This window comes from Onthophagus taurus, chromosome 1 (assembly GCF_036711975.1).
Source record: "Onthophagus taurus isolate NC chromosome 1, IU_Otau_3.0, whole genome shotgun sequence".
In the NCBI taxonomy this organism is placed as follows: Eukaryota; Metazoa; Arthropoda; class Insecta; order Coleoptera; family Scarabaeidae; genus Onthophagus; species Onthophagus taurus.
Window position 1 is genome coordinate 22476487 of NC_091966.1, and position 14995 is coordinate 22491481.

Below are 14995 nucleotides of genomic sequence, written 5' to 3' on the forward strand. Positions count from 1 at the left end.
AGGTCGCAACTCTTAATGGTTTATGCGAAAAACATACCAGAGAAATTATGTATGATATTTCTAAGGGTTATATACCGGGTGTCCCTCAAAAGTGGCTCACCCCCATATTTTTTTAATTATTAGTGATATAAGAAAACCATTTGGAACACATAGTTAGGCCGTTATAACGGATTATTACGACATGAAATCATTCTTTTTGTACTTCCGGTTACACCGGTGAGGACTAATTTCGCTATTTTTTTAAATCTATAATTTTTTTTTCTTCAGTTGGGTAGACAGTATAATTTCACATAACTTTTACTTGAAAGAAATTTCAGGATCGCTTATAATTTTTGAAAAAAAAATTATATTCGTTATTTTTTAACGTTTTAGTACTTTAATAATTAGTACCTTTTAATACCTTGAAAATGTATTACAACTTTTGACGCTTAGTAGCTAGGTTAATAGTACAAACTACGTTATGTCCCTCTTGTTTGCTATTCCTCGAGCAGTGATCGCTGCTAGCTTTAGTTAGTGGTTCTTTTTTAATAATGGTGTAAATTAACAGTTGTATTAAATTAGTTTTAAAAGAAAAACGCTATCCAGCAATTAAATTTAATTCAATTGTAAGTTCAAAAAAACTAATTTTCTAAATTTTCAAAATGCTCCCGCCTCGATTTTGATATAATTGTATCTTGCGTATTATCGATCTACCGACTCGACGTTATTCCTGCGGAGATATTTAGGTAATACAATTTCTAATTCGATTTATTTTCTAATACCTCACGAGACCTTACTGGTGTATTATACAGCTCATTTTTGATTTTGTCCCATAGAAAGAATCTAAAGGTGTGAGGTCAGGTGATCTGGGACGTTTTAACCAAAATAAAGTAAACAATCCAAATTATAATGTACAATGGACATTGTACATTGTAAGTTACTATCAGCTACAGAAAATTTAGTGTAAAAGAACAAAAAATAAAGAAAAAAATAAAAAATCAAAAATAATGAATTAAACTTAATTCGCGTTTTTCTTTTAAAACTAATTTAATACAACTGTTAATTTACACCATTATTAAAAAAGAACCACTGACTAAAGCATAGCAGTGATCACTGCTCGAGAAATAACAAATCAAGAGGGACATAACGTAGTTTATACTATTAACCTAGCTACTATGCGTCAAAAGTTGTAATACATTTTCTGAAGGTACTAAAACGTTATAAAATAACGAAAATAATTTTTTTTTCAAAAATTATAAGCGATCGTGAAAATTTTTTCAAATAAAAGTTATGTGAAATTATACTGTCAACCCAACTGAAGAAAAAAAAATTATAGATTTAAAAAAATAGCGAAATTAGTACTCACATCCGGTATAACCGGAAGTACAAAAAGAATGATTTCATGTCGTAATAATCCGTTTTAACGGTCTAACTATTCATTCCAAATGGTTTTCTTATATCACCAATAATAAAGAAAAATATGGGGGTGAGCCACTTTTAAGGGACACCCAGTATAGTATAAGTTAAGTGATTAGATAAATCATTAAGTTGTAAAAGTGGATTCTAGCAATGTTCAAAAAATTTTATTGTGTTGAATAATTTTTTATCATATTTTATTACAAATACTTTTCTCTATCTGTAAGTAAATAATACATTAAGTTAACTATAATTTAAGATAAATAGGTCTTTTCCTGGTAAAAATAAACTAGCTAATCTTTTAAAAGTATTCAAAGTCAACCTCCACTTGCACATATTTTTTCAGGAATATGTTTCGAGGAATTCACTTTGAAACTTATTCGTACCACATGGCTAAAAAATGTAATGCTCCAGATTAAGTTTATTTGCTGAGATCCTTCCACAAAATTATTTTGTTGCTATGCGGTTTTATCAAAAAGTAACATTTTTTATCTAATATTTCGCAAAATATTATTTCCATGTCGAACGTAAAAATATTCAAGGTTATGAAAAATTTACAACACCTGAAAACATGTTTTTTTATAATATCCCCTAATAACACCTTTTTTTTATAAAAAAAATCACAATTTTTCCGATTTATTAAGATATACTTTTATATTCTAAAACTATTTCTTCCCAAATGTAAAAAGCTTGTTTTAAATTATTTTAAATAATAAATTGTTCGAATTTGTTAAATTATTCGAAAGTTTTGTTTAATCTTTTATTAATAAATTTAATAATTTTATTTTTGAAATTATTATTTTTTATTTAAATTATTACTATTATTTTATTAAAATAATTTTCTTAATATTCATCTACAGAACTAATTCATTCACAAATGGTTTTAAAAACACGTCCCTCCCATTTACATTTTGTAAATTCCTAAAATTGTTTCGCATCCCAGGCTCGATATAATAAAATGCTCTAAATCTATCTATATTCGTGATTGAAATTTTTAGAGGTGTTCCATAAACAATCCAGGTTACACTTTCGTAACAAGGAGGAGTGGTTAACGATCCACGATAAGTTATAAAATTATCTTGGAACGATGGAATCAACGCTTCAATCGGAAATGGATTTTCTATGTAAGTAAAAGTCACGTCTTTATCTTGTTGAATTGAAGTAAAGGAAGAGGTTAGAATATCCATTGCCGGATCTATCACTGTAGCTGAATCGACTTCAAAAACGTATGCAACAACAGCCAAACCATCCCGTTTCATTTGAGCGTCCTTCAAGGTATGATATTTTGAGTTATAATATACCGCGTGAAGTTCAATTGAATAAAATCGACCATATAAAGAATGTTCACTTCCGTAGTTATCGTTGTCACTCCAATGAAAATGAAGTTTGTTTAAAATATAAATATCACTGTATAATGGCCCGCCAGTTATGTTTATATTTTCTCCGTTTGGAAAAAATGGTTCAAGATATACTATATAAAGGATTAGATGAGTTTTAATTTAGAATGTTTATTTTCAATTACATATGTATACAGAGAATGTTTCACAAGTAGTGTGCCAAACAAAAATCGAATATATAGTAAAAGTGATTCTAGAGCAAAATGAAAGAATTTCATTTTACTACTACTAATATAGATATAACAGTTTCAAACATCAGAAGGAGAAAGTAGTAAATGTGTCAATAAAACGTTTCATTTGGATATTAAATAATCAATTGATCGAATTTGGTTGGATGGTCACTATCAAACAAATTTATCAAATCGAAATAATCGAATACGAATAAGTGTTCTGCAAGGAAGTCCATTCTTCCATTCTGTTATCTCTTATATGCAGGACGTTATCCTAATTATTGCAGATGACATAGCTATATTTGTAAATGACACAGTTTTAGAAAGTCGAATTTTAAAAAATGGGCCACATAAGATACTAAATACAGCAGTGAATTAGGTATAAAAACCTTATAACAATTGAACTAAAACTAAACCTAATACTATCACTAGAACTAACAGTAGACCTAGAAACTTTCGGGTTAAGCCGTGCGTCTCTTGAAAATGTGTTTACCGTTTTCGAATGTCATGTTACAACCTTCTTCAGAATCAAGTTAGAAGTGTCGAAATCGGTAAGAGTTTGACTAGATATGACATGAAAAAATATATAATAATTAATTAACACTAATTACTGACTAATTGTCAACTGAGTTGTTTTTGTCAAGACCGGGTGGAGAAGGCTTCGTCGAGTTAACTAACATTTCCCATGTGCAGCTAAGTTCCCAGCCTCCTATCGCTTCTCTTGTCATCCGCTGGAAATAAGTTCCGGCTTTAGCTAGCATCCTGATCTTATTGAATTTATGGTGTGTCACTTTTTCAAAATGACGCACGGCTTAACCCGAAAGTTTCTAGTTCTATGTCTACTCTTAGTTCTACTAATAGTGGTTTACAACAATTCTACAACAATTCTACCAAAAGTGACAAAAACCTACCCAACATAAGCAATAACTGCTGTCTTTCAAAAATGTGAGACAGAAAATCGTTAAAGGAATTCCAAAAACAGAATAAAAAATATTAATAATGACAGGATTAAGATAGTTAATTAAGTAAATATGCCCAAAATTTATCAATTATTAAGTTAATTAATAACAGCTTTATTTGTAAATTGGTTGCGAACTCGAATTAGAGTCGTGTATTCATTATTTGACATAACGAATAAAACTTTGAGATTTAATAAAACTATATTTTAAGACAATTTTGAAATAAATTAATCAATTTTTGATTTCAACTGTGAGCAATTTAGATTATATACTATTTTGTTTATTATGTTTTACATCTCATCTCAACCTTTAAAGTTGATTATCTCTACACAATTTAAGTTTGGCAACCTATTTATGAATCATTCTGTACTAGGATGTATCTAAAAAATACAAACAAACTTCAGCAAATGATTTTCCTAATCAGGTAGGTAATCAAAAGTGGTGCAAGAGTTCACTTGTTCATAGTGCTTTTACGTATATCCCATAGAACTTCACCAGCGTATTCTCACGATTAAAACAAACAAGACAGTATTCAAATATAAAAAAATTAAATTAACCGTCAATTTGGAAACCTTTGTGTGCACTGACAAGTTTATAGGATAGGAGCTAGATAGGAGCCATCTAGTTTTAGATGCTCCCTATTACTCAAATGAAGAGTTGTCAGAATCTCTTCATTTAAGTAATAGGAGCCATCTGATAGTTATAGTATGCTAAGTAATTAGTATTCGATAATTATTGAATTATTGTATGAAATTAAATCTCAACACTTTGAAAATATCCGATTTACTGATCTATGTATACCTATACGTTTATTATCTTTGTTGTTTGTTTTCAAATCGCTGAGAACACGTTGGTAAAATTTTACAGTCAGAGAGACTGCTATATTGGTGATATTTAAATACATAATGAAAAATACGTAATTGATTTTTTTTTCATACCTGTGTCTGGAGTTCTTATTACTTTTATTTCGGGTATTTTACATAACGTATCACTTCTAGTTATACAAGGAAAATCCGTTTCATGAAAAGCATTCATACTTCCTAATAGTGGTATTGGCGATTGTACTTTACCGCCGCAATTAGGATAGAAAAAATGCCAAAAGGCAGCACCTATCAGCATTTAAAAATATTCTGAACATATTTAATACGTTGTTTTTTAAAATTTACCTCCGCTTGTATCATAGACACTTCCTTGGACTAAATGACAAAAAATTGGAACTATGAAAAAAAAATTACTAACACAATCGAAAAGTATTCATTAACTTACTTATAACAAGAAGAAATAGATTCTTTGAAAACTTCATTCTCACAGTAGCAATAAAGTACTAATACTGAGATGCTTTATTTATTTTATACGGAGAGTAGTTTAGAAACGTTATCTTGCCTAATTATTTCGATATTAGTGAAAACACTTTCACTGACTTAACTAAACTTGTAATGATTATTAATCTATAGATTAAATCGACATTGTAGCACACGGTAGCAAACATAGTTTGTATCAAATTTGTTTTTCTTTTGATATCATTTCGTGCGGCACACGACGTTAATGCCGGTTATTTGCTAAAATATAGTAGATATTTAACGTCTCATTGAAAGAAAAGGACATATCGCATAAATTATGGTTTGGTACAACCAAATTTGTTTAACAAAAAGATCTCGCTAGATAAGCGTTTAGTTTTATGTGAAATAAATGTTTTTATGGCAGCTGTTAAAATGTCGTAAATATACAGAATTATTCTATTTAATGGTTGTTTTTCGTTAATATATTGTTGAAATTAAAAGATTAATTTTTTTTTGTAAATATGGTACTGATAAACAGTAACAAATGCCAACTTAGATTTTCTATATTACAAACTAATAATAAGAAAAAGTATAAAAATACGTTGAGTTCTCATTAAAATATTTTTGGACGATTTTATAGGATTATAATCGACATTACATTAACATTTCAATCAATTTGATCCTTTCTGAAGCTAATTAATGATTTCCAAAAATTGGAGGATCTTAAAACGATTTTTATATTTAAAAAACATTTTAAACGATTCGAAATATTGTTGTTCATTTGTTTCTGAATGATTCCAGAATGATTTTAGACGATTTTAAACATTTCCCTTTATCCCGTTATTTTAAATGGAAGCTATAGGTTTTGTTACACCTTCTACTTGTATGCAAAATATTTGATGACTGATAAAATTTATTGATGCTTTTTTTGATACCGTGCTCTTTAAAATCCTATTTCTCAGCGTTTCTCAACGTTCACTCACAAAATTTTTAAGTTGGCACTATCACATAGATTGTCATTTGCTGTATGTACAGGCTGGTCCAAAATTGAAGTACCGTTTTTCCACATTCAATGGCAAGAAATTCGAAAATTATAAATGGAACATGGGTCGTTCCATTTTATTACCCTACCAAAAAGAGAATTTAATTCTCTACAAATCATCCATAGACATACCTATGCTTATTTATTGTAGTTTCCCTCATATTGGGAAATTTATCAAAACATGCACGGAAAAAAAAATTTGCTTTTTTTATTAGAAGGTCATGGAATTTTTGACAGTTTTTCATTTATGTTGAAAGAATAAGAAAGTAGTATAAAGAATGTTATGAAAGTGTCGGATGATTGATCCCTACAACCAAAATTTCAAAATTGTCCGATTAAAAACAAATTTCTAACGAACCAGTTACGTGGGACTCGTATATGGATTTATACAGATGCATTTTCGATGTTACATATATTTTAAAGGATTTTTCATTCAAAAATTTATAAACATCTTTCTATTATTTATCATGATATTTAAATAATTTCAATTATGAGGAAATGATCAATAAGTGAATTTATGGTGTTCTCTTCCTTAACAGAACAAATACAGATGCTATGAAAAGGTTCAATGAACGTTTTCCCATCCAGCAAATACGCTTACTACCATGTTAGTAGACAGAGTAATTGGCAACGTGAGCAGGGGTAATTAACTCTTGTCCCTTAATTACATAATTAATTTTAATTAGATGTACAGGCGAGCAGGTTTGTAATGGATCGACCCATACACTCTATAAAGTCTTTTGCGGAAGATCAATACGCCTATGCGGAGTTACACCGTGAAAGCAAACACGTAGGTTAAGTTGCATATACCTTCACTGTACAAAATCATCAACGGAAAAGAATAATACGCCTACTATCAGAACCGTGGAGAGTTGATTCCGTTACGAATAAGCCTTTTACTAACAAAATGTTAATTTCGTATGTACATGCGTGTGCTAATTACATGCAATTAAGGCACACAGTGTGGTAAATAGTCGGGACAAAAAACTATTAATTGAATTCAGCGATTAGACGCTTTTCAGAACGCATTATAACACCCTTGCGTGGGCTTTACCATTTGCTAATTATAGTACATTTTCCTAATCGAGCAAATTGGTATTAGACATGTGAGAAATTTTTTCTAAATGCTTAGCTTATGTAAATATTATCAATACATATATATATTTATGTGTGTTTTTGTTTAAACTCCAACTGATTCCTCATTTAAGTTTTCAGTTTTCAATTTTAATATATTATTATTAATAGCAATTAAAACGTTATTATTATGAAAAAAAAGTGGTCAACATTCCACATTCATGTTGTTTAATTATGTCACATCACATACAAATGATAATTTACAACTTATTGTTCTCACACAAACAAAAATTATCGTTATATGTTGCATTTTAACAACTAAAATGAACAATATTCTTTAATTTTATTGTAAAATAATGTGAAATGTACTCACATTGTGTAGTTTAGTTGTCTCGAATCCCTCAACGTATGGTCCCTGGGCGGCGATGCTCTACTTTCCGGAATTCTTGCTCGCATACTCTGGTTAATTCTCATTTGTCTCGGTTGAAGAGGTGGAGGTACATCTCTCAATGGCCCTTCGGCAATAGAAGCCCTTTGATTCACCATATTTCCAACATGACGTGGCGATTCTTTTAATGGGGAAGTATTTTCCGATACTGTTATGGTCCGTAAAGGTTCAGCTCTATATTCACTAATACCATTTGAAATTTTTTGACTAACCGCTACATTTCCGTTTAATACAAGTTTATGAACTGAAGGATATCTCGTGCTGGATCTTTCGTAATTACGGTGATTCGGAAAACTGAAGACGTGCTGAGAATGATCTTTAGATTTTTTCGAACCTGACGACCAAGGCGTATCGCTAATGGAATGTCTAGTTTCGCTAGTGGAATTATTTTGTGATAACCTGTGTTCGCTTGGAAGATACCGAACCGAAGAATATCTTGGGTTTCCTCGTTCAGGAAGTCCTATAAGTGGCTTTTTCGGTGGTTCCAACAAGCAGAGATCATCGTTTAATAGTTTACTATTATTATTTCTAGACGATTGTACTTGTGGAGCAGGAAATTGTTTAGTGGTCGTTGAATTTTCCATATCACTATTTCTCCAATCAATTTCTGGTGGAGGCGGTGGTAAGGGATCGTCATTTTGAATAACTTCATCTTCCAAGATAGGTGGAGGTGAAGGTGGTGGTAAATCAGGACTTGGAACCCGTTGATCTTGAAACAAATCAGGATACGCTAACCTTAAATGCGGATTTTTCGGTGGTCGTTCCGGTGGTTTTTCAGGTACCCAATCATCCAAACTGATCGAAGGTCCAACAATAACTGGTCCCAACAAATCGGTTGAAAGGCTTCCGCATGAATTACTGTGTTTATGTCTAGCGGTAATTTTTCCTGAAGAGATTTCTTTAGAATCTCTGGAAGCTAAACTTGTTCTTTTCGATGAGCTGTAATCGGAAGCACATGAAGCTCTTCGTGATGGCGTTTGATGCGTTTTTACTCTTGGTGGTGGTTGAGGAGCAACCGTTAAAGCTGGTTGAGCTTGTGCTAATTGTGGTTCTGATCTCCAAGTACTAGTTTTTGACGGCGTGTTATTATGATGCCTTTCGTAGAAGGACAACAGGGCTTTTTTCTGTATGGCCTTCAGCGTCGGGTCAGGAACTTTGTGTTTTTTATTGGGATCTAAGTATGAGTATCTTTGTTGTTTCTCCAGTTCGTTTATTCTGTCGGCTACAGATAATGGAAGAGGCTGAGATAACCTAGAAAAGAATTTAAAAAATATTATTATTATGATGATGAAACGAATTTCATTCAATGTAAATTCTTTACGAATGAATCGTTTAGATTAGAAAGGAAAAATTATCTTGAAATCTATAAAATTGGATGATTGGAGTTAATTTAAATTTTTGCAATAAATAAATTTACTTGGGAAACATTCAGAATTCAATGTAATTCTAAGGAATGTAGAGCATTTTATCACTGATGTGTAAGTTTTGAAAGTGTTATTAATATTTACAATTTCATAACTGGATATTACCTATTCTGAAGTTGACTTGATGCACCATTTGTTGTAGAACTCGCAGTAGATTCGACCCTTTTAGTTTCATCACCCTGCACAGTGTACGTGTTAACAGCAAACAATTTAAGTTTATTATTACTATTATTTCGCTTTTCTTTATCCTTCCATGTAGACTCGTTATCGTTGTTCTTCTGCAGCACCGATTCCGAATAGTGTCTTTGTGGGGTTTGCACTCTCGCACTGTGCGCTATGTGTTGTCTTTGCACCGAGGAACTGGAGGAGGAGTTCACGAGATGCGTACAGGAACTAGCAACCGACACGTCACTCATAGATCCGTGCCACTTTAATGTTTCGCTGGAAGAAGCACTTCCCGAACTGGTGGTCACTACACTGTCTCTACCTTCCCTTCGCGAGGGTTGAAGATGACTTTCTTGGTCTTCTTCCCATCTAGCAGTGGCGACCGCTTCACTGTCTCTCCTTAAACGATCTAAGAACGGTGTAGAAGTCGAGTCTGTCGAAGATACGTAACTGTGGTAGCCTTCGGATTGGGCGTAGGAGAGCTGTTTCTGGTGGAGGTGAGCGAGTACGGTATCGTCGTGTTGTTTGATGTGGAACTCTTCGTAGCTCCTGGCATATTCGATAAAATTCTCCAAACCTTTCATTTCTAATTTTTCGATGGACGTCTCTTGGTAGGATCGCGCGTACTCTTCGAGTTCTTCTTGGGTTAGTTGTGGTTTACTGACATCCCTTTCGGGTGGTGATGGCACCGTATATTCCATATCTCCCAGTGACTTCCCGTCACGATCCACGTGGGGTAAGTACATACAGTCGTTGAGCTTGTCGAAACAACGCGACTCGAACGTCTCCGGCGGGATTTTCTCACATCTTTCAAGTACAGTCTTCAACTTCTATGAAAAGAAAAACAAAAAATAATCGTCAATGCGAGATTACACACGAAATCGCTTAAAGAAAAAGAAAGTTGTTTATTATCGGGTTATTCCAAGAAATCCAATACGCGGTGACTAACGATGCACGAGGTGTATGAATATTAATATAGTCACAAAGGATATTACTATGTACACTCTTTATATACTCGTGTCTCGGAAATGAATCTTCACATAAAAAATTTTCAAAGAAAAGAATAAAAAATATTAAAATCGTACAGTAATTTAGTCGTTAATCTACCAAGTTGAGTCGACTTGAATGTACAGGAAGTTAGTTGGCAACAGTGAACCTGATTAGCTACTGAAGAATGATGATAATCATAGAAAAGAACTGTTTCTGGAGATGATTGCAATCGTATAATAATAGGGATTAACCCGACAAAAGAAATTATTAATGTGAGCAGTTAATCGAACTTTTTCAACTTTCTCAAGGTGGTTATGTATATACGAGGTGGTATGAGCTCAGCAACTATTTCAAAAGGACCTGCTGTTGATTTGTCTATGTATGACTAACGTATGTATGACTAACTCGTTTGTGTATCTTAGTTTTAGAGGTTAATTTACATTCCTATAGGCATTGTAAGATCACCAACTGAACACGTAAGGTTTATTGTCCAATATCATTTAAGTTATTATCTTTCAACTATTATCCTAACATGTGTTGTCATAAAAATTTAAAAAACTCGAAAAAATATGACAAATTGTTGATAAAAATTAAAAAAATAATGTAATAGTTGACAATTTTTAACTTAGATAAGAAAGTAAAATAAGAAATATCCGCAAATATTTTGTTTATTGCCAGAAAAGTTACGAAGAAGAAAAATACAATAATTTAAAAGTTACGATCGTTGATTCTTTTACTTTAATTTTACTTTTTTGTTTTTTTAGTAAATTTTACTTACTTTCAACGATTTTTCATTTTCTATTAGATAAGTGTTAAAATCAACATAAAACCTTTTTTATTTTAATTTAAAGTATGGTAATCAAAAAAGTTTACATTGATTGGGAGAGAGATGTAATTTTTGCATAAATTGGGAAGATTAACCAGATTTGCACAACTGGTTCGTTAGAACTTTTTTAGGTTCCACTATTGGTACAGTTTTAAAATTTTGGTAGCATGGGTTTTTTATTCCGAACTTTCGATCTAAAATATTTTCAAAATGGCTACCACATCCGGTCTACCGAAAGTAGACCATAACTTCGTTATTTTAAATGGAATGCTATAGTTTTTATTACACCTTTTAATTGTACGTGTTAATTAATCATTTATAATATTAATTACTTTTTTGTTTTCATTGTTTCATTTATGTGATCTTCTGTTTGGGGTATTTTTGGTAAATAAAACCTAGTAAACAAAAAGATTATCAATCGTAGTTAATACTACAAATAATAATAGAAATAGATAATAATAGATAATTTGTAGAGAATCAAATTCCCTTTCTGATAGGCTCAAAAAATAAGGGACGTCAAATTTAAAATTTTCTACTTTCTTGCCATTGAATATGGAGAAACAGTAATTCAATTGTTGACCATCCTGTATAAGATACTCTGATACAACAAATGACAAACTATTTGATAGCATCTGAAGAGTAATCGAGCCATTTTGAGATGAAGAGCTGAAGAGCTTTTTTGAATGAACGTTGGCTAGGATATAGGGTTTTAAAGAGCATGGTGAAATTTCCCAAAAAAAAACTTAAAATCAAAATAACTCGAAAATGAAAAACGCTAGGTACCAATAACTTTTATGAAAGTTAACATGTTTTTTTACGTACAATTAAAAGGTACAATAAAAACTACAGCATTCCCTTTAAAATAACGAATTTATGGTCTACTTTCGGTAGACCAAAAGTGGCGGCCATCTTGAAAATATTTTAGATCGAAAGATCCTAATGAACAACCCATGCTACCAAAATTTCAAACCTCTACGAATAGTGGAACTTGAAAAAGTTCTAACGAACCTGTTACGTGAGACACCTGTATATTATTGAAAATTGTACCTGTTGTATATGTGACGAATGTTGTCTTTTCATATATGGTCTCGTATAGGTCACGACCTTTTCCTTGGGGTAGTTGGTATGATCGGTCCATGACTTGGAACGATGCGAACCGCCGCCAGGTGGAGCTTTGGTTGCCTGGGGGGCGTCAGCGGCAGCTGGTACTGGCCACGAAGGAAATTTTTCGTGTCCCGGTCCATATTTAATGGATTTGAGGCTGGAAGCATCGCGCACAGGGGGCGCCGGCGGCGGGCTATCATCGTTTCGTTCAACGATGACCGCCGTTTGTTGATTGCCGACGTTAGCGTTGGTTGATGTTGTTACCCCTTCTCTTATCGGTTGTGGTGGTGTTTGTTGTAAATTCGGTGTCGACCTCGAGGGCATCATTGTGTCCCCAGAATGGACGAAGGTGATCTCTTAAGCCTCGGACGGCCACTTGATAACTTCGAAGCCATTAGTTTAGTTCTTTAACTGAAAAAAAGAAGTTTGCGCAAATATTAAAAATCTGGTAAAAAATAAGATACAGAATAAAGGAGACAGCTACGATGAAATTATTCGATGTTAATTATTCAAGTTAACGGGGCTGTGGAAAAAAACAAGCGTAAAAACAGAATGAATGAATTATGCGTTGATTTTCGGTTTTTTGGGGCCGCATTGGAGGCGTGAGAATCGACCTGGAATTTGAACGAATCGCGGAGGAGAAAAGAGGTGCCTGGAACGTGAGAAGATCTCTTCATTGCTTGACATTAGATCGTCACGCATCTTATGCGTTTTTTTTTAATTATCATGCAAAAACTATTGCACTACGGATTTGAGCAAATAAATTTAAATATTATGAATAAAAGCCGCGATATTAAAATGTTGTTAATAGACTAGGTTAATAATTTTTTACTAGTGTCGTAATAATTACTTAAACGCCTCCAGAATGTTTATAGTCATAATTTTTTTACGGCTTAAAATTGTAGGACATTAATGCTGGTTAAAGATCGGTAATAACAGGCTTCCATATTGTTTCAATGTGATCATGGTGAACGTGTTATGTCATCTCTTAGTAATTACCTTTTTTATGGTTATAATTACATATTACGCAGCCATTTTGAAGAATACATGTTGTTCGTCTTCTTCGAGCAATATCAACTTACTCTCATTTCATAAGAAAATTACCTAACAACGGGAATGGCAGAAGGGTAGCAAGTACGTTGTGTTATACATCATAATAATAATAATAAACGCTTAACGATAATTTTAACACAAAATGTACTAAAACCATTGAATGCAATACATCGATGTACTACGTCAACTTAGTAAAATTTCAATTTCGATTCAATTCGAACGTTTATGGATTCTCGAACAATGGCCTATTACTTAATTCCATTTATATTCAGGAATAGATGTTTGTTGATGAGAGACTGGAATCGATATGGATCCAATCAGAAACCGTTTCAATAACGTTGGTACTGTTAGTGTTGCACTTGAACACACAATGTTATTATAAATTTCTTGACCTTTCAAATGACATCACCCTTCTTGGAACGTTGTAACGGCTCACGGGATTTTGAGCGAAATCCCAAACAATAAAATGCGAACTGTAAACAGGCTAATAACTTCATCGGACATTCGCGCCCACTCTAGACTGCAATCTTTGCGTTCAGTAGGCATAAACTTGCGTATATGGAGCTTATCAGTGGTTCTCAAACGTATTCAGGAATTTAAATTACGTCGAATTGAAGTTAAAATTACACGTCATTTAACAATATTTATTTTTTTTTATTAAAAATTGTTCCTTGACTGAATAAAGAATAATTTAATATGCAAATATTTGAAACTGCTGATCTTAAATCTTAAGGACTCTCGCAATTTATATTTCTAGCTCGTTTTGTTGTCAGCCTTGAAATCGGCCGTTCGAGAAAAGTCGTAAAAATCCGACAACCAACAACGATACATTTCGAATTGTCGGTACTACAATTCCAATCGAGCAACGAGATCTAACGACCATGGCACACACATGACCGCGACTTTTATTGCAACGATTACGGGCGGAAATTTTAATTAGCAGCGCGGCGATACGATAGAACACGGAGCCCGGCATGAAAAGTCACCTATTGTTACCTATTGTTGCGAAACTAAGGAAATATACTGGCCAAACAAGAAACGGCATTATAGCAAGAACGCGATTGTCCCCAAGAAAAAAAACAAGATGAAAACTGTAATAAATTAATGTTGTGGGTAATTTAGTTGATCAACGGGCAAAAGAAAGGATAAAGGTCAACAGTTAGTTTATAGAATGCGGATATAATAACATGTGATATGCTTTACTATATAGTACCTATATACTTACATAGTTGAGACGCAAAGGATATGCAACGTATTAATGACTGAATTCTTTTTAGTTTTAGTTTTCTAAGAATTTCCAAAAATTATACACGAAAATAATGCCATTTCACTACAAATATATGTCATCTAAAGTTTTCATATTGGATATAAGATGGGTATGCCACAAATATAACAACCGGCGCATTTATATGAGCTATTGAGCAAAATGTGTATAGTAGGCATAGATTAGCAACTACATTACCCACAACATTAAACGAGTAAATAAACCGTGCCTTTCATAAAGGTTCCAAACATCTTGTACATTTGCCCTTGTAAGGTCTACACCACTAGGTCTAATGTACAGTGATTCCTAAAACTAACGGATAAATGCGTTAGAACAATTAAAAACGATTTATGGAAAAATCGCTGAGACTAAGGATTTAAATTTATTGGTAAAGATTTAAAAAT

The 14995-nt window shown here is 32.6% G+C and overlaps 1 protein-coding gene across 2 annotated transcripts in view; it reads right to left on the reverse strand.

Moving 5' to 3' along the window:
* LOC111429449 (shroom) overlaps nt 1–14995 on the reverse strand; it is a 233788-nt gene that overhangs the window by 65882 nt on the left and 152911 nt on the right. For both annotated transcript variants that reach the window (XM_023065358.2, XM_023065356.2), the window contains exons 2-4: nt 12218–12685; nt 9295–10184; nt 7691–9016 (exon numbers count right to left, since the gene is read on the reverse strand). In XM_023065358.2, coding sequence (XP_022921126.1) covers nt 7691–9016; nt 9295–10184; nt 12218–12601 — 2600 coding nt within the window. In that variant the 5' untranslated portion in view covers nt 12602–12685. The remainder of the gene's footprint in view (nt 1–7690; nt 9017–9294; nt 10185–12217; nt 12686–14995) is intronic.